At 49.4% G+C, this 18670-nt stretch overlaps 1 protein-coding gene across 2 annotated transcripts in view; it reads left to right on the top strand.

Moving 5' to 3' along the window:
• CNTRL (centriolin) overlaps positions 1–18670 on the top strand; it is a 1008983-nt gene that overhangs the window by 559987 nt on the left and 430326 nt on the right. For both annotated transcript variants that reach the window (XM_078641873.1, XM_078641874.1), the window contains one exon: positions 5197–5392. In XM_078641873.1, coding sequence (XP_078497999.1) covers positions 5197–5392 — 196 coding nt within the window. The remainder of the gene's footprint in view (positions 1–5196; positions 5393–18670) is intronic.

Here is an 18670-nt window from a genome sequence, read left to right as displayed (position 1 = left end):
ATGAGTTGGAAAAGCGTATCCAATACCTCCATCAAATGTGCATTCGATGCAGCAGTCACAGCATCACATGCAGTAAACACAAGCGTGTTGCTAAGCAATCACGCATGGTTAAGAATATCAGGTTTCACATCTGAAGTACAGGCCTCTATTCTTAATCGACCTTTTGACAAGGAACACCTATTTGGCCCAGCAGTTGACACCTCGCTTGGGAAAATGAAAAAGGACACTGAGATCGCTAAGTCCATGGAGGCTTTACAATTACCTGCTAGTAGAGGTTCCTTTCACCTCTTCTTTTACAGGGGTGCTTCCAAAACTGTTACCACAGAAAATAACTCCTTCTCTTAAACGGCAACAATCAATCACCCTCATCAAGAGGATATTTTAGAGGAAACAATGGTAAGGGAAGAGACAGAGGCAACTCCACACGCCCTTCCCCTGCTAATAACAAACAGTGACTTGCTTCCACTATCCTCCGATCATTTGACTCCTGTCAGGGGACGTCTCTCTCAATTTCTCCCTGTCTGGAACACCATCACCTCAGACAAATGGGTTCTACAAATTATCCAATATGGTTACTGCCTGGAATTTATAGACACTCCCCCAAACACTCTTCCAAGATCACTTGCAATGTCACAGGAATATCTCACCCTTCTAAAAAAATAAAAGAGTTTCAATCTCTGATAAAAAAGGCGCAATAGAGCTGGCCCATTAAAACATCAAGAAATCGGAGTATACTCCCTATACTTCTTAATTCCCAAGAAGAACAGATCTCTCAGGCCTATACTAGACCTCAGAGAACTCAACCTGCCCATAAAATCAGACCACTTTCACATGGTCACTCAACAACAAGTACTTCCACTCCTTCAACAAGGTGACTTCCTGTCCATTTTGCACTTAAAGAATGCCTATTTCCATATCCCAATATACCCAACTCATCGCAAATACCTAAGGTTTGTGGTAGCAGGACAGCATTATCAGTTCATGATGCCCTCATTTGGAGTAACAATGACACCCAGATTTTTCACCAAGTGCTTAGCAGTAGTCGCAGCTCACCTTCGAAGACAACACATTCACTTCTTCCCATATCTGAACGACTGGCCCATAAAAGCCAGCTCGCAAAAAAAGCTGTCTCAAGTCACACTCGCAAAACAGTGCAGTTGCTCCTCGATCTTGGATTCACAATAAACCTCTCCAAGTCTCATCTACAGCCATCCAACACACAGGTGTATCTGGGAGTCACAATAGATACACAAAAGGCTTTGGCCTACCCCAATCCAGCCAGAATCTACAACGTGCTGGCTTAGCTGTGCCAGTTTCAGGCCCCTCACTCATTAACAGCTCGAGAGTACATGAAGTTACGAGGGATGATGGCATCTAGCATACTAATAGTTCTTGTCGCAAGACTTCACATGCGTCCCCTTTAAGAGTGCTTAGCACGTCAGTAGAACAAGGCTCAGGGTCGATTATCGGATATAGTGTTGGTAGACGGCCGCACCCATCACTCTCTGCAGTGGTGGAATACACAAAACCTTTCAGAAGGGTGGCCCTTCAAAGACCTAGTTCCACAGATAGTGCTAACATCAGACTCATCACTCACTGGCTGGGGAGCTCATCTCCAAACACATACAATTCAGGGCATATGGAGCCTACAGCAAAAGCAGCCCCACATAAACCATCTAGAGCTGCTAGCAATTTTTCTAGCGCTCACAGCGTTTCAAATTCATCTAGTAAGCAAAGCTGTCCTGATCCGTACAGCCAACATGACAGCAATGTACTACATACAAAAACAAGGGGGACACACTCTCGCCAGCTGTCACAACTAGCACAGACCATCTGGAGATGGGTCATACATCACAGAATGTTTCTCCTGACAGAACACCTTCCAGGAGTAAACAATAGAGACAACAGATCCACGAATGGGAACTCCACCCTCAAGTTCTTCTCCCATTCTTCCAATTGTGGAAATTTCCAGACTTAGATCTGTTTGCCACAAACCTAAATGCAAAATGCCAAAATTCACATCCAGACATACACACCCATTGTCCAAGGGCAATACACTATTGATGAATTGGTCAGGGATATTTGCTTACGCTTTTACGCCTCTCCCACTCATTCCACTAGTGGTTTGGAAGCTCAGACAGGCGTCCCTGACATTATTCCTAGTTGCTCCCACCTGGGCTTGACAACCCTGGTTCACAACCCTGTTGGAGCTCTCAGTAGTTCCTCACCATAAACTATACCTCAGTCCCAATATGCTCACTCAGAGCGATGGAGAAATAAGAATTCCAGATCCGAGCCATCTCAACCTTGCGATCTGGCACCTGAAATCTTAGAGTTTGGCTACCTGAATCTTCTACCAGACTGTATAAATATTATAAAAGAGGCTTGACGTCCTACCACAAAAGCATGCTATGCAGCAAAGTGGAAGCACTTTGTGATATAATGCAATACAATCAAGTAGATCCAATGGACGCTTCAGTTCAAAACATCATTTGCTATTTACTACAACTGCAGCGTTCCAATTTAGCGTACTCTTCAATACGCTTACATCTTGCTGCAATAGCTGCATACCTACAGAACAGACAACATCTGTCTCTTTTTTGAGTGCCTATCATCAAAGCATTTATGGAGGGACTTAAGAGTCATTCCTCCAAGACATCCCCCTGCTCCGGTGTGAAATCTCAACATTGTCCTCACCAGGCTAACAGGTCCACCCTTTGAACCATTGCATAAATGTAAAATGCAATTTCTTACTTGGAAGGTAGCTTTCCTCATACCTATCAAAACTCTGAGGAGAGTGAGCGAGCTTCAGGCACTAACTATAGAAGAACCATTCTTACAAATGCATCAAAAACAAAGTGGTTCTACGGACCAACCTTAAATTTCTACCAAAAGTCATTTCTGCCTTCCATATCAACCAATCTGTTGAGTTGCCTGTGTTATTCTCTCAACCAGATTATGTGGCAGAACGTGCTTTACACACCTTAGATGTGAAAAGAGCTATTCTTTACTATATAGAAAGGACAAAACCTTTCCGCAAAACAAAACAACTATTTGTTGCTTTTGCTCCACCACATAAAGGCAATTCAATATCAAAGTCAGGAATTGCAAGGTGGATAGTCAAATGCATTCAGATATGCAATGCAAAAGCAAAAAGAACTTTAACAATTCACCCTAGAGCACACTCCACTCCCAAACTAGGGGATTCTATGGCATTTCTAGGAAACATACCCTTAGATGATATCTGCAAAGCAGCAACATGGTCTACACCTCACACATTCACAAAACACTATTGTGTAGATGTGTTAGCAAGACAGCAAGCTAATGTGGGCCAAGCAGTTTTACATACACTCTTTTAAACCACTGCAACAGGTTAGCAACCACTTCGGGAGATAACTGCTTTGTAGTCTGTGCACAGCATGTAATCTACAGCTCACATGCCTCAAACAGAAAATGCTACTTAACCAGTATGCATCTGTTCTTGGCATGTAGGGCTGTGGAGTCACATTCGCCCACCCGCCTCTCCGGGTACCTGCTGCAGTTACATCTTACTTAGCTACTTACATACATGGACATCTCTTTCTACTCTTACTAACTCCCATCATCACCCTCTGCGGCAAACAATCTAACAATGGAGTCGATGCCCATGCGCATTATCACCGAAAGGAGGAGTCACCTACCTTGTGACTGGAAAAGACTTCTCTGAACAAAAACAAAGTGCAAACATCCGGACCCAACACTAGATGGCGGCTTATGCACAGCATGTGAATCTACAGATCTACATGCCAAGAACAGACGCATACTGGGTAAGTAGCATTTTCTGATCTCAATATACATATATAGTGATAACATGCTTTTCTATTTTCAACAGTGTTCCAATCTTGGAAAGCTAATATCAAATAGCAGGACATTTCTTGTATATGATGTTGACATCTGTCTGCAATGGACAATATTGAGATGGTAGGGACTATATGATGCACTCTATTTATCCAGGCTGTGTGGTCCACTACGTGTTTTTCGGTTAGAGCGCCTTTAGCAGGAAAACATGTATTTAAGAAGTAAGTCCTGGTACTTCAATGTAGAAGTATCATGTCCTAATGTCGTACTACAGGTTGCTGTTCTGGTCCGTTATTATATCGGGGACAAAGACGATCCTGTTAGTAGAGCTGATGCACCTAAACGGGGCCAGGTCTCCTGGTGCAGGAAATTGCTCTGCCTTTTATTTCTTGTCTGTGATGGCCTAGATTATTGAATTCTACTACCTTTATATACGACCGTGCTATGTTTGTGGCCAGCCTGTCGAACAAACAGTGGGCGCGTCTCCGTAAAGACGGAGACGTGCCCATTGTTTCTTCGACCAGCTGTCCACAAACATAGATCTATTTGTCCCTGACTTAGGAACTTCATTCCTCCCCAGTTGAACCCCAATTTATTTTCAGTTATAGTGTGTCAACCCTCCTGTTCAGACCCAGACAGTCTTGCATTTGACTCTTCTGAGGTGCCGCCGACAACTCCAGTATGCAGACATGTAAAAGACTGCCTTCAATAAAAGGGTCAACACATTCCCTTGGTGCCTGGAAGGCTAACACCCGAGTGCTTTTGCAGTTGTTCCTACTCCTAATGTGGCGTTTGGTATGACACAAATAAAAGAAAGAGACTTGGGCTCTGATGTGTAAAATGGCAATAGTAGAAGCCTAAAAATGCTTACCACTAAAACTTATTGCACAGCAATTTAATAATTAAATTCCATGAAAAACATTCTCAAGAAATAAAATGAAAGAATTCATATAAACAAAACTTGGTCTGGAAAAAATTGAGTCAAAGCACAAATCAGTCCTTATTATTCCTTATGCGTATATGACACTATGACAGAATGGTGCGCTCTGTAGCTAGATTTCATCCCCACTGTACCTCACTTTGTTCAATTAAAGCATTTATTAAAACATCAAATCATACATCTGTTCTTCCTGCTGCTACTTTTTGCAGCATACTACTAGAAGTAAATTGAGCCATCTTATGAAAATGAAGTGGATTTCATTGCCCAGGGCTCACTACAGTTTGTTACAGCAGGGATGTTTAGATTACACCCAAAAGGTAAATGAAAAAACAACTTCAAAGTAGATAGAATAATTGACACCAATACTACTTTATTATATAGAAAATTGAGGGTTGTTTAATTTTTGCTCTTTTTTCCAGGCCTCAAGTCATAGTTCTCAGAGTACAAAAGACTCTGGTGTAGGTTTGCAGTACCCACCTACATCCTCACCCTACAGAAAAGCAGGAAGCCGAAGCAGCAGGCACCCGAGAAAGGAGGAGGCAGGGCCCCATGCAAGAGGTCACTGGGTGTACTCACCATTCAGAAGTGGGCTGCACAGATCTCACTTGAACAGAGGTAAGTCATGTGAGACATTTGTGTACCACAAGTAGTCACAGTATCTGAAAGAAACAGGTTAGTATTAGATTCCTTACCTTAGAATATCCCCAGGCGTCAGTCTGGATCCGGAAACTTTTGCGTAGCAGTACCCCTGCGCGTCGGTAGGCGTCGTCTGCAGGCGTCCCCTGCGGCTCCGCGTCGTCGGCGTCGTGCGCCGTGATGACGTCGCTGGAGTATATAGACGCCGCCTCCGCGCGCTGACGTCAGTTCTTCTTTTTTCCGCGCCAGTTAGCGCAGATCCGAAGAGCAGTACTCCGGTCTTTTGACCAAGTTTTTTGTTAACTGATTGATCCTTACGGTGCCGGTAGGATGCCCGGTTTCAAGAGTTGTGACGAGTGCGACCGCATGATGTCGGTCACCGACCACCATCGACTCTGCCTCCGGTGTCTGGGCGCGGACCACGACGTGGAGTCCTGCGTCGACTGTCGGGCCTTGACTGGAAAAGCTAGGCGGGAGCGGTCCCGCAAGCTTCTCGAACTCCGGTTGTCGGCCCCGCGTCGAGAGCGGTCCCGGTCCGGTCGGAGGTCGAGGGAGCGGTCGAGGGAGCGGTCGCGGAGCCGCCATGGGCGCTCCGGGAGTCGCCACCATTCCTCCGGCTCGTCAGGTAAGCACAAGAAGTCGGGGCGTCGCCATCGCACCCCCGACTCCCCCCGACGCCCGCGTGCTGCGGCCGGGGGCTCGGGTGACCCCACCCCCGCGGTCCCGCATGGGTCGCCGACGCCGTCTGCCCCACACCTGTCGGTCCCTGGGGAAGGCGCGTCGCGTGAGGAGATCGAGGCCTTCCTCATTGCTATGAGGGCGAGGTCTTCTCCGGCGGGGCCTTCGGCGCCTGCGGGCCCGTCGGTCCCGTCTGGGGGCCCGAGCGGTTCGGGTGCTCCTGCCCCGGCGCCGCCGGTGGCTCCGGCCCCGGCGCCGCTGGTTCCCTCTGGTTCGTCGCCGGCTGGTCTCCCGGCCTCTCCGGCGTCGGTTCCTGTGGGCCAGCCCATGGTACCGCCCCCGCGTGGTGCAGCGACTCCGCCGTCGGCTCCGGCCGGCGTCGGGTCCCCGGCACCGACGCCGCGCGGCGCCACCCCCCTTTCCTCCCCGACTCCGGACTCGGAGCCGGACCGGCGTCGGCCGACGCCGGACCCGACGCCGATGGGGCCTGTTGACCCCGATGTCTATATCGTCGACCCAGAATATGGGTATGACGAGGAGGAGTATGGAGAGGGTTGGGAGGGGTCTGAGGACCCTCTATCCCGTGCCTGCCAGTACGATGTGGACTGGGTAGGTGATCTGGGTGATGCCAGTGGCCTGGACGAGTCGCCCAACCCTGGGTTTGTCTCTCCGTCCCCTGTGGCGTCCGAGGCGGGTGCTGCCTATTCGGTGGTCCTGATGAGGGCTGCCAAGGCCTTACACCTTGAGCTCCCCGTTGCGAAGGTCAAACCGAATATCCTGACGGAAGTTTTTAAACCGCAGTCATGCCCCCAGGAGCCTCTGCTGCCGTTTAATGAGGCCCTGACGGATGTCCTTCTGGGCACCTGGTCCAGGCCCGCCTCTGGTGCGCCGGTTGACCGGAACGTTGCCAGGCGTCACCGTCCCTGCGCGGACGACCCTGCCTTCCTGTCCACCCATCCCTCCCCGGAGAGTCTGGTGATCCAGGCCTCCACTTCGCAGTCCGCATTTCCGTCGGCTCCGCCCGACCGGGAATCAAAGAGGTACGACCAATTCGGAAAGAAAGTGTTTTCCTCTTTGAGTGCTGGGCTGCGGTCTTGTAACACCGCGTGCCTCTTGGGCCGCTACACCCACTCCCTGTGGGATACGGTCGAGGAGTGTTTGCCGCAATGCCCCCAGGAAGTGCGGGACAAGCTCACCCGGGCCTTTGTTGAAGGCCGGGATGCGGCGCGGTACTCGATCCGTTGTGGTCTGGACACCACGGACTCACTGGGACGGGCCATGTCCACTACGGTGGCGATTCGTCGCCATGCCTGGCTGAGATCTGCCAACTTCTCACCAGACGTCCAAAATACGCTTATGGACATGCCATTTGATGGCAGTCGCCTATTTGGTGACAAAGCGGACCACGCGCTGGAGCGCTTCAAGGACTCCAGGGTCACGGCCAAGTCCTTGGGTCTCTCGACCCAGACCCAGCGCCAGCAGACGGGTTCGTTTCGGCCCTTTCGTGGCCAAGGGAGAGGAGGTCCCACACGTGCTGCCAGCCACGCGGCGCAGAGCGCTCCCCAGCGCGGTGGCGCCCGTGGTTTCCGCCGTGGTGGCGGTAGAGGCCAGCGTCGTGGTCAGTCCACGCCTCCCTCCGCTGCGGCATCCAAGCCTTCCTAGTCCGAGCTTTCGGGCTCACGTGACGCCAGTGGGTGGCAGGGTTCGCCATCACCACTCCCGCTGGCGCGCGATAACATCGGACAGGTGGGTGCTGCAGCTTGTCCGAAGGGGCTATGCCCTCCCCTTCGAGTCCACTCCTCCAGCCATGCCACCGCAGAACCACCGTGTGTCGGGGGACCACTTGACTCTTCTGCAGGAGGAAGTTACGGCCCTCTTGGCCAAGGGGGCCATCGAGCGCGTTCCTGGGCCAGAAGTAGGGTGTGGTTGCTACTCCCACTACTTTCTGGTACCCAAGAAGGACAAGGGAGGCCTGCGTCCTATCTTGGATCTACGGAACGTCAACGGCTTCCTCCGGAAGGAGAAGTTCAAGATGTTGACTTTGGCTCAGGTCTTGGCTGCTCTAGACCCACAAGACTGGATGGTAGCGTTGGACTTGCAGGATGCGTACTTTCACATCCCCGTCCTGCCGGCCCACCGGCGTTACCTGCGGTTCACGGTAGGCCACGAGCATTTTCAGTTTATCGTGCTCCCATTCGGCCTTACCAGCGCCCCACGGGTGTTCACGAAAGTGATGGCGGTGGTCGCAGCTCATCTGCGCCGGTTAGGGGTTTCAGTCTTCCCCTACCTCGACGACTGGCTGTTGAAGGCGGGCTCGCCCCAGACAGTCGTCCACCACCTTCAGATGACGGCAGACCTCCTGCACGAGTTGGGGTTTTCCATCAATGTGCCGAAATCACACCTGTGTCCCTCTCAAAAGCTCCTTTTCATCGGAGCGGTTCTCGACTCGGCGCTGTTTCGGGTTTATCCCCCGGAACGGCGGGTCCGGGATATTCAGGCTCTGATTCCCATCTTTCAGCCGTTATCCCGGGTTTCGGTCAGGTTGACGCTGCGGCTTCTGGGGCTGATGGCCTCCTGCATCCTTCTGGTGCATCACGCCAGATGGCGGATGCGGGCTCTGCAGTGGGACCTGAAGTTTCAGTGGGCCCAGCATCAGGGCAACCTATCCGACCATGTCCTGATCTCGGAGGGCACTGCGAGACAGTTGCAGTGGTGGCTTACAGACCGCGATTGGGTCAGGGGCAGATCCCTCTCCCTTCCCCAGCCGGAGCACGTGGTTGTGACGGACGCGTCCCTCCAAGGCTGGGGTGGCCACTTGGGAGAGGCGGAGATCAGAGGCCTCTGGTCTCCGGCGGAGTCCCGGCTCCATATCAACATGTTGGAGCTGCGGGCGATTCGCCTGGCACTGAAGGCATTCCTCCCCTTTGTCAACGGGAGTGTAGTGCAGGTGTTCACGGACAACACCACCGCCATGTGGTACTGCAACAAACAGGGCGGTGTGGGGTCGTGGACCCTTTGCCAAGAGGCTCTGCGCCTCTGGCAATGGCTGGAACGTCAGGGCGTGACTCTGACGGTTCAACACCTGGCAGGTTCTCTGAACGCCAGGGCGGACGAACTCAGCCGTCGGTGCTCGGTGGATCACGAATGGCGTCTGAACTCGGATGTGGCGAGAGGCCTCTTTCAGCAATGGGGAGAGCCTTGGTTAGATCTATTCGCCACAGAAGAGAACGCGCAATGTCATCAGTTCTGCGCGTTGGAGTTTCCAAGACGGCACTCGCTCGGCGACGCCTTTCGGCGCGAGTGGAGTTGCGGTCTGTTGTACGCCTTTCCGCCTATACCACTTCTGCCCAGAGTGCTGAAGAAGATCAGGCGCGACCGGGCCCATGTTATCCTTGTGGCTCCGGACTGGGCTCGAAGGTACTGGTATCCCGAGCTACTCAGCATGACAGTCGGTCCCTCGATCCGCCTGCCCCTTCAGGAGGACCTTCTGTCGCAGCAGCAGGGGACGGTCCTCCACCCGAACCTGTCCAGTCTCCGCCTCCATGCGTGGAGATTGAGCGGCGACAGTTGAGGCCATTTGACTTGCCTCCTGAAGTCTGTGATGTCATTCTGGCAGCCAGGCGTCCCTCCACAAAGTCGGTATACGCCTGCCGGTGGAACAGATTTGTGGCATGGTGCACAGCAAAGGCTGTGGATCCCCTTTCTGCCCCTCTATCTGAGGTTCTCCTCTTCCTCCTTTCCCTTGCCCAGCAGGGCTCTGCTCTGGGCACTATCAAGGGCTATCTTTCTGCCCTTTCCGCCTTCTTGAGGCTACCTGATCAGCCATCTTTGTTCAAGTCCCCTATTGTGTTAAGATTCTTAAAGGGCATCACGCACATGTATCCTCCAGCTCCGTTCGTGATGCCTCAGTGGGACTTGAACCTGGTTTTGACTTTCCTGATGTGCGCTCCCTTTGAGCCCCTTCATTCCTGTCCTCTCCGTCTTCTCACCTTAAAGACGGCCTTCCTGGTAGCCATCACCTCTGCCAGGAGAGTGAGTGAGCTCCAGGCTCTTTCTGTTCAACCTCCTTTCTTGTCTGTTCATCCTGATAAGGTGGTTCTTCGGACCAGACCTTCTTTCCTGCCCAAGGTAGTCTCTGCTTTTCACATTGGGCAGTCCATCACCTTGCCCTCCTTCTTCCCGCCTCCGCATCCTTCAAAGGATGAAGAGCGGCTCCATCGTCTGGACCCAAAACGTGCGCTTTCATTCTATATGGATCGCACACGCCAGTTCCGGGTGGATGACCAACTGTTTGTTGGCTACGTGGGTGAGAAGAAGGGAAGGGCGGTACAGAAACGGACCATCTCTCGGTGGGTCGTCCTGTGCATCAAAGCATGCTACTCTTTGGCTCGGAAGGAGCCTCCTGTTGGGCTGAGGGCCCATTCCACTCGGGCCACGGCGGCTACTACTGCCCTGGGCCGGGGAGTCCCTTTGCAGGACATTTGCCAGGCGGCCACGTGGGCCTCGCTGCACACCTTTGCGAGGCACTACTGCCTGGACAGTCAAGTCCGGAGGGATGGCTTCTTTGGCCGTTCGGTCCTCCAGGACTTTCTGGTGTAGGTTGTATTGGTTCGCAGACCCACCACCGGGGTTGGTATTGCTGGGGTATCTATTCTAAGGTAAGGAATCTAATACTAACCTGTTTCTTTCAGATGAACAAGTTACTTACCTTCGGTAACGATATATCTGTAAGAAACAGTAGTTAGTATTAGATTCCTTACCGCCCCGCCCATCCTCCCCGTTCTGCGAACTGATACCTAGGGTTAGGGACATCCCTTTCAGGGCCCTAGTTTCAAATGGCACCAGTGTTGGTTCTCACATGGCTCTGCGTGTTCTGGCGCGGAAAAGCTGTGTGCAAAGAACTGACGTCAGCGCGCGGAGGCGGCGTCTATATACTCCAGCGACGTCATCACGGCGCACGACGCCGACGACGCGGAGCCGCAGGGGACGCCTGCAGACGACGCCTACCGACGCGCAGGGGTACTGCTACGCAAAAGTTTCCGGATCCAGACTGACGCCTGGGGATATTCTAAGGTAAGGAATCTAATACTAACTACTGTTTCTTACAGATATATCGTTACCGAAGGTAAGTAACTTGTTCTTTTAGTCATATAATTAAGAAACTTGGGATCCTAAATAGATTTGTCTAAGCATCTCACGTTTTACAGGTATGCCCTTCACCTCATCAAATAATGTTTTAAAAACCAAATGTTTGACTTTGTATTTGACACTGAAGCTGGAATGCTTTCGGGGGGACCTGATATGTAAATCTTATTCCCTAGTCTATCATACTAAAATCATTTGTATGTATCATGGAACATTCTCTTAGCAACATAACCTACCTAAACAGGGCAATCACAGTCATTAAATGTCTTTTCCTAGAATTGTAGGTCTGAGCCACTGGGAAGCTTTGGAACAAAAATATTTAATTGCAGGAGTGCTATACTGCTATTAGAAATTATCACCCGTTGAGGGCATTGTGTTCTCAATTAAATTGGTGGCTTATAATGTAGGAGAGAGCCTTTAGTGAATGGCATATCCTGATGGAAAACAGCTAGAATTCTATTATAGCATTCTTATTGATACCAGCAGATTCCTACCTCTCGAATCACCTTCTGGCGCCAATCGTGATCCAGAAAAGTAGAAATGGGTCTCTGGTGCTGGTTGTTGGCACGTAACCCCCACTCTCTCCCCCGGGGACCACCCCGCCCATGACATCACAAGAACCATGTAAGTCTCCACCACCCCCTGTGCACAGTCAGATGTTTTTTTTCACATCCTTTGACATTGAGTGCTCTCATTGACACATTTTTCATTCTTTCAGTTTTAATCTGCAGTGCTGACAGCATGGCGCTGCCCTAAAAATCCGGGTTCAAACTCTGCCAGTCCTCCCATATTCAAATGTTGATTTTGGCCTGTAGCATATGGGGCCAAGACAAAATTTCAGGTTGTGTGATCAATACGACCTTCTGCACGCCAAAAGAAATTGAGTGGGAGGCCAAAGCAGTTAGTCGCGAGGGCCTGCAGTGCCCAACGACTTTAGTAGTGATCTAGCTCTTGATCTTGCTAGATAACCTATCACTCATTGTCAATAAATAAATTGTCCAAGATATTGAAAGATAAGTAAAAAAAGAAATGTGAGAAGCACTGGAAGAGGGACCTTTAGGCACTGAGGTGATGTTTCTACTAATGAAGATGCTCTTTGGAGCAGGCATGCAGTCCTGCAGCGAGACCTGGCTTAATCCTGCAAGTCAGAACTGGTTGATGTCAACATGGTGCTACTTTCTACTCTGGTGCCGCCGTGCCACCTACCTTGCTTTTTCCATAGTCTCCGGTCCAATGAACGGACCCCTTGCAGATTGCCTCTTTCATGCAGAAAATGCTGCCTCTGTTCTGCCACACTCCATCCAGTGTGCTCTCGAACCCCATGGAGACATGACAAATCCTGACTAGGCTGCTGTCGGGGGAACCCGTTTTGGTGCCAGTAGGCCCCACTCAGCTTTTCCCTCACACCATTACGGCACCTGTGGTAGCAATCCCTTTGGCTAAGGCCTAGCCAGTGATGTCCTTATTGCTACCAGCATTGTCTTTAAAGTTGTTGGTACTGTCTTCTGAACCCACTCCACCAGTTATCACATTTTCTGATGGTTACTTCAAACCAAAGATTCCTCTCCTTGAAATACTGCCGAGGAGCCAGACTGGATCTGGAAAACATTTCTTCATAGCAGTACTCCGGCGTGCTGCTAATTGGCGCACCATAAAAGTGACGAAGTAGAGCTCGCACATAAGTGCCACCTCTGTGCACTGACATCAGTTCCTTTCTTTCTATGCCTTCTAGCTAGTATGGATCTGGAGCACCGTTCCCTACTTTGTCTGTTTTTCCGATGATTTCTAAACAATTTCAACGGTGTGCTATGGAATGATGTCCACACTCAAAACAACAGGTTTCAAGCCCTCCAGGAAGTGATTGTCAGTCACAACTGTGTACGAGGTTTGTCTTTTGTGTCTGGGCTCGGGCTTCGACTCTTGTGTGATAAGTATGCCCTCATGCACCTGAGGGTGACCTCAGACCCGGAGGCAAAGCTGTATGTCACAGAACAGAAGTAATAGTCTGGTTATTGTTTACGTCCCACTCCTGATCCAATGCGCGGACATGGTCTTGTTCCCAAAGCCATTCGACAACCGCTCAAAGTCACACTCAAAATCCTCCAAGATGTGCAAGAGCGAAGCAGGACTCAACTCCATCCCGCAAATCTGACTACAAAGAGGAGGCACATTGGTGCCACAGTGTCTGTTCTGGGCACAGAACTGATTTCTCAGCTGGTCCCACTGCATTTTCTAGGCCTATGTGCACTCTGCAGTAGTTAAAGGCCTTCAAATAGGTCATGCTGCAAGTTATCAATTCACTTCCAGTTCCCACTGAACTACAGGGGCTCACAGCCCGGTTCCCACAGGAGGTCCTTCCCTGCTGTGATCTGTCCCCCAGGGACAATATTACTGAGCACGTACCACTTCTGAACCTGGGCCTTCAGATCTCTACTTTTATGCTTGGAGACTGAGGGGCAATAGCTGAACACCTTTGGCCTTCCTCTGGAAATGGTTGATGTCACCTTGGCAGCGAGGAATCCCTCAACCGAAACTGTACATGCCTATCTTTGGGACTAATTTGTGGTTTGGTACAGCACATGCCACATTGACCCCTCTCCAAGCCAAGTTATTTGACATTCTGTTTGTATGATCTCCTGCCCGGCAAGGCTTTGGGCACAGTTAAAGAGTACCTTTTGCCTCTTTTGGCCTTTTTACGATTGCCAGATTAGCCCTTGTTTAAGTCGCCGGTTGTGATGCTTCTTCTGAAAGGCTTACAGCACTTCTTTCCTCCCTCTCCCTTTGTCATGCCACAGAGGGATCTTAACTTGGTCTTCACATTTTTAATGTGCACTACTTTTGAACCTCTGCACAACTACCCTCTGTGGCTTCTTGCCCTCAAGACTGTATTCCCTGTCGCCATAACGAGTGAGCCGCAGGCGCTCTGCGTCCATTTGGTGTTTATCAATTACCTTCTTTCCAAGCAAACTAGTTCTGCGGGTAAAAGCATCCTTCTCGCCTAAAGCTATGACGTGGTTCCACGTCGGCCAAATTATCACCCTGCCGGCATTCCACTTCACAGACCCCCCACACCTCCATCCAATAGGTACTGCTCTTGTTTCTATTTAGAAGGCGAGGAATCTGCGCTTTGAAATCTCTGTCCGAAGAACACGGTACTAACCTTCGGTAATGCTCTTTCTGGTAGAGACTCTGTCTAACAGCAGATTCCTCACTGATCCTCCCTGTTCTGTGGATTGGACTCGATCCATTGATAAGATCCTGTTGGGGCTTTGCGTCTGGGGATGCAGATAGCTTTGAAAGCAACTGGTGCCTATATAGGCCCTGCATGTCATTTACGGGACGGAAACAAGTCCATGTGGAGCCGCACGGTGCCACCTATCAGCATGCAGAGGTCCTGCTGAAAAAGATTCTGATTCTATATGATGCCTGGATAATATTCAAAAGGTGGGGAATCGGAAGTTAGCTAGTCTCCACCAGAAAAAGTGTTACCCGAAGTTAAGAAACTTGTCTGTCTGGGTATATGTAGGCAATTGGAGTAGAATGGGTGGTGCACAATGAAAAGAAAGGAAAGGAAAGCAATCGGGAATAGTGTACGCCAGAAAGTATAGTTTGGGGGGCCTTCGCCCTATATTGGCTTGTGGACAAATAATTCAAAATGTTTCTTTTATGGTGCACTGGATTATATTAGGAGTACCAAAAAGGGATGGGCAAATGAATTGATAACACTTGCCGTTAAGAACATAGAAAGACATATGAGTCTGGGATGACCCTGGGGTAAAGAAAGAATCAAGAACATAAGGTCAGTCATCACAGGCTGAACCATACCAAAGGCATACACTGCAGTCCCATAAAACCACTTCAGAAACACCTGCCAAGTTGTCTGACATTGTTATAAGAAACATTTAATGTTCTCAAAACATTACAGAGGTTACCAACCCAATCACTAGTTGTTTGGGTCTCACCTACTGTTGAACATGTTGGCGAAGCATTCTTCGCCAACCAAAGGATACTTTGCACATGAAACTAAGTTTAGATTACTCACTCCTGATTGTGCCCCTGTTGAAATAGCACCTACACAACTATGCAGTGCATTGAAAGGATTATGAGCCCATACTACTGACAGGCTTTATATTCTATACTAAGTCCGAGCCTGAGACGGTGTCAAAAATCACTTTTCGATTATTAAACAAAGAGCAGACACATACTGGTTAAGCCTCCACAGTGATAAAATTAAATAATTCTGGTATAGTAACAGATTATTAGCACTAAACACATAGCAGCATACTTTTCTATCATGCTAATGACACCAAGATTAGCGCTTCTCCAATCCTTGTATTCCGCTTTTTATTGATTATGATAGAACAAATTCTCCAAACTAGTAAATGCAATTACTACCAGTTCATGCATCATTACCTCTAGAAACACTCCACGCAAGAAACACCTAATGTAACCTGTCCCTCCTTATCAAACACAGCAACATATGACACATCTCCCTCCTCTTTTTGTTCAGTCTTAACACTCAGTCAAAACCAAACACCTTAATTCCTAATGCAAATGACTCTGCTCCTGGAAGGGAACATGCCATAAAAACACAGACCAGGTATTGGTCATATTTTCACTTAACTCTAATCAAGAGAAAACATCACTTTCTGTATAAAGAAACAAGAACATATTCACCACCCCCTTTTCTGAATCATTTTGTCCACCATAAGCGTGGAAGGGTATACTCAGATGTGAGTCCCTTGCTCATTGCACCATCAGGATTCAAGCAAGCCGGGCCGACGACGCCTGAAATGGCAGAAACCGGTCCCCGGAAGCTTGTTTCCTTCCCAGTATAAGAATTGGCTTGGTAGTTTGGCTTGCCCTGTTCCCATCATGCACTGGGACAGGAACAGACTAATTTGCATATAGCCAAGTTCTGAGCTGGGATGGTGCAGTGAGCTAAAAAACGGTGATGGATCAAGCCCTGATCTTTGGACTGGGTAAGAGTGGTCTGCTTAATTCAGGCACTCTGTTCATCACCACCCCCTTTTCTGAATCATATTCACTACACAGCACGGACTTGTACACTGCTGTGACTAAACTTCGAGCTCACCCACCAAAGAATGAGTACTTAAAGGTTCTGAAACTATAAATCACACTAGAGCAATCGTCCATATTCCATGGAGGCATCCTAGCATGCAGCAAAGCTTTAAACATTGTAATAGTCAATCAACTCGGAATGCCATAAAGTGTGCTCCAGGTGTCAAGCCAGCTTGGCTGATGAGGTGTGAAACCCTGAAACCGTTCCTAGGATGCTTGTTTCCAGTCCAAGGAAGACCTGGCCTGGCATGGGAAGCAAAGAAACAATGGATTTAGGCCCAGATCTCTGTACTGGGGTGAATGTATGACATTGTTCTGCGCTCTGTCCATCAATTGTTCTTTTTGCATGAAGTGTGAAGCAACACACTATAATGTGTAATAGATAGTCCATTCTTCAGGACACTACATAGCACACAGTACTAACAAGTAGAGCAAAATATTTTCTTTGCTCAACTCCTAATAAACAGAAACGAATGCATAATTATTGAGTATTTCTACTGGCACGGGTGACTGCAATCACTAAACGAGCTTGGGTGTTCCTGTGGTTGCGTTAAATTGAATACTTTACTTAATATGTTAGGAGCTGTAGGAAAATACCCCTTTTTGACATGGTCGCCCCCATATTTTGCCTGGTATTTGATGCAACTTTGACTGACATGCACTGGGTTCCTGCTAACCAGGATGCCAGTGCTCTTTACGTAAAACAAGGTAACTGCTCAATTGTTCCCCAATTGACAAGACCTTTAGCATGTCTAAGTCCCTAGTAAATGGTACACCTGGTACCTAGGGCATGGGTACTAAAGAATGTCCCTAAGGGCTGCAACATGCCAACCTAAGGGACCAGCCACCAAACTCATGCAGACTGCCATGACAAGCTGCGTGAAATATTGCAGACAAATGTGAAAACATCACATGGCACACCCACAGACAGTGCATGCAATATATGCAAGTCACCCCTACAGAAGGCCTTAAATCCCTAAGTCAAGGTGCATTATATTACACATGAGGACACTGCACGGATATGCCCCTGTACTGTCTAGTTCAATTGCTAGATAGTACAAGTGAACAGGGAATCAATCTTAAGTATATATATATATATATGTATATATATATATATTGGACACTGGTCATTACGAGTTCCCCAGCTACATGATGGCTTCACTAAAACCTAGGGTGTTTGGTATCAAACACCTTGTCATAATAAACCCATACTTAAGATATGTACCCAGCGGCCACCTTAGAGGTGCTCCGTGCCAGCGTCTTAATGTGCTGGCTGACTGGTATTGTCCATGAGTTTATGTTCCCCAGGTGAGAGCCTGCACTATCAGATGTCAGAAACAATTCCTGCTCTGCATACACCTCCTCCAGCAGGATGGCTAGTGAATATGCATTCCAAGGCCAGAGGCTTCAAAGCTTCTGCCACCTTTGATACTTGACCCCTGGCTTCCCCCGGAACTGGGAGACCCCACCCTGAAGACCATCTGGCGCCTAGACAGATGGGAAATTAGATTTGCAAGTAGGGTGGTTCCACCACCTCGCTACTCGCACACCTAAGGTGGGCTGCCTGGATGTGCACTATGAAAGAAGCATTCCACCATCTTAATGTTGCTGAAATTAGGAACTCTGGGAATGGATTATGTCCACTTCCCACAGGAAGTGGCCATATAGGGTGCGTAGTGACCCCAAGGGTAAGTAACCCATTGGCTACTACCCTTTACTCCCCTTAACCTCCCTAAATATAGTATTTAGGTGGCCCCATTACACCAGGAACTTAGATTCGCCTGACTAAAGAAGAAGTTCCAAGAAGAGCCGAAGTAGCGAAAACTGCAGACTACCGGTGGACTTTGGCGCCAAACCTTGCCTGCCTCGAGAATCGCGACAACCCAACTCGTCCTGCAGCTGTGCATCCTGTAAAAGTCTTTGAAGGCCACCAGAACTTTGCTAAGCAGTCAGCATATCCCTTGAAGTGGAGGAGCCACTTCCTTGCAACCTGCATGCACTGACCGCAATGTCCAGTTCACTGTTCTGCTGACAACAGGGTCCACCAAAGAAGCAGCTGCCTAGGGGGAGGTCAATATGGCCCTAGAGGTCAGCTGCGTCTCCCCACCAAGTGTGAAGACACCAGGACCCCCAGGAGCTGCCATGCACCAATACCTGGGGTCCTGGACCCCTTGCAGCAACCAAATCTTGTTTGAAGTCCAATTTCGACTCCAACGCCGTAAAGACCGACCAGTCGACGTGGAATGCCAGCACCAAGAGTGGCCCATCTGTCCTGTTTTGCCCCCCATTTGCAGGTCCAACCCAGAACCGCGAGTGCCTTTGATGCACGGGATGAGCTGACCAAAACCCTCT

The sequence above is a fragment of the Lissotriton helveticus genome, chromosome 5_1 (genome assembly GCF_964261635.1).
Source record: "Lissotriton helveticus chromosome 5_1, aLisHel1.1, whole genome shotgun sequence".
NCBI classification, from domain to species: domain Eukaryota; kingdom Metazoa; phylum Chordata; class Amphibia; order Caudata; family Salamandridae; genus Lissotriton; species Lissotriton helveticus.
The sequence above is the reverse complement of the archived record's forward strand: the minus strand, read 5'-3'. Positions and strand labels throughout refer to the sequence as shown.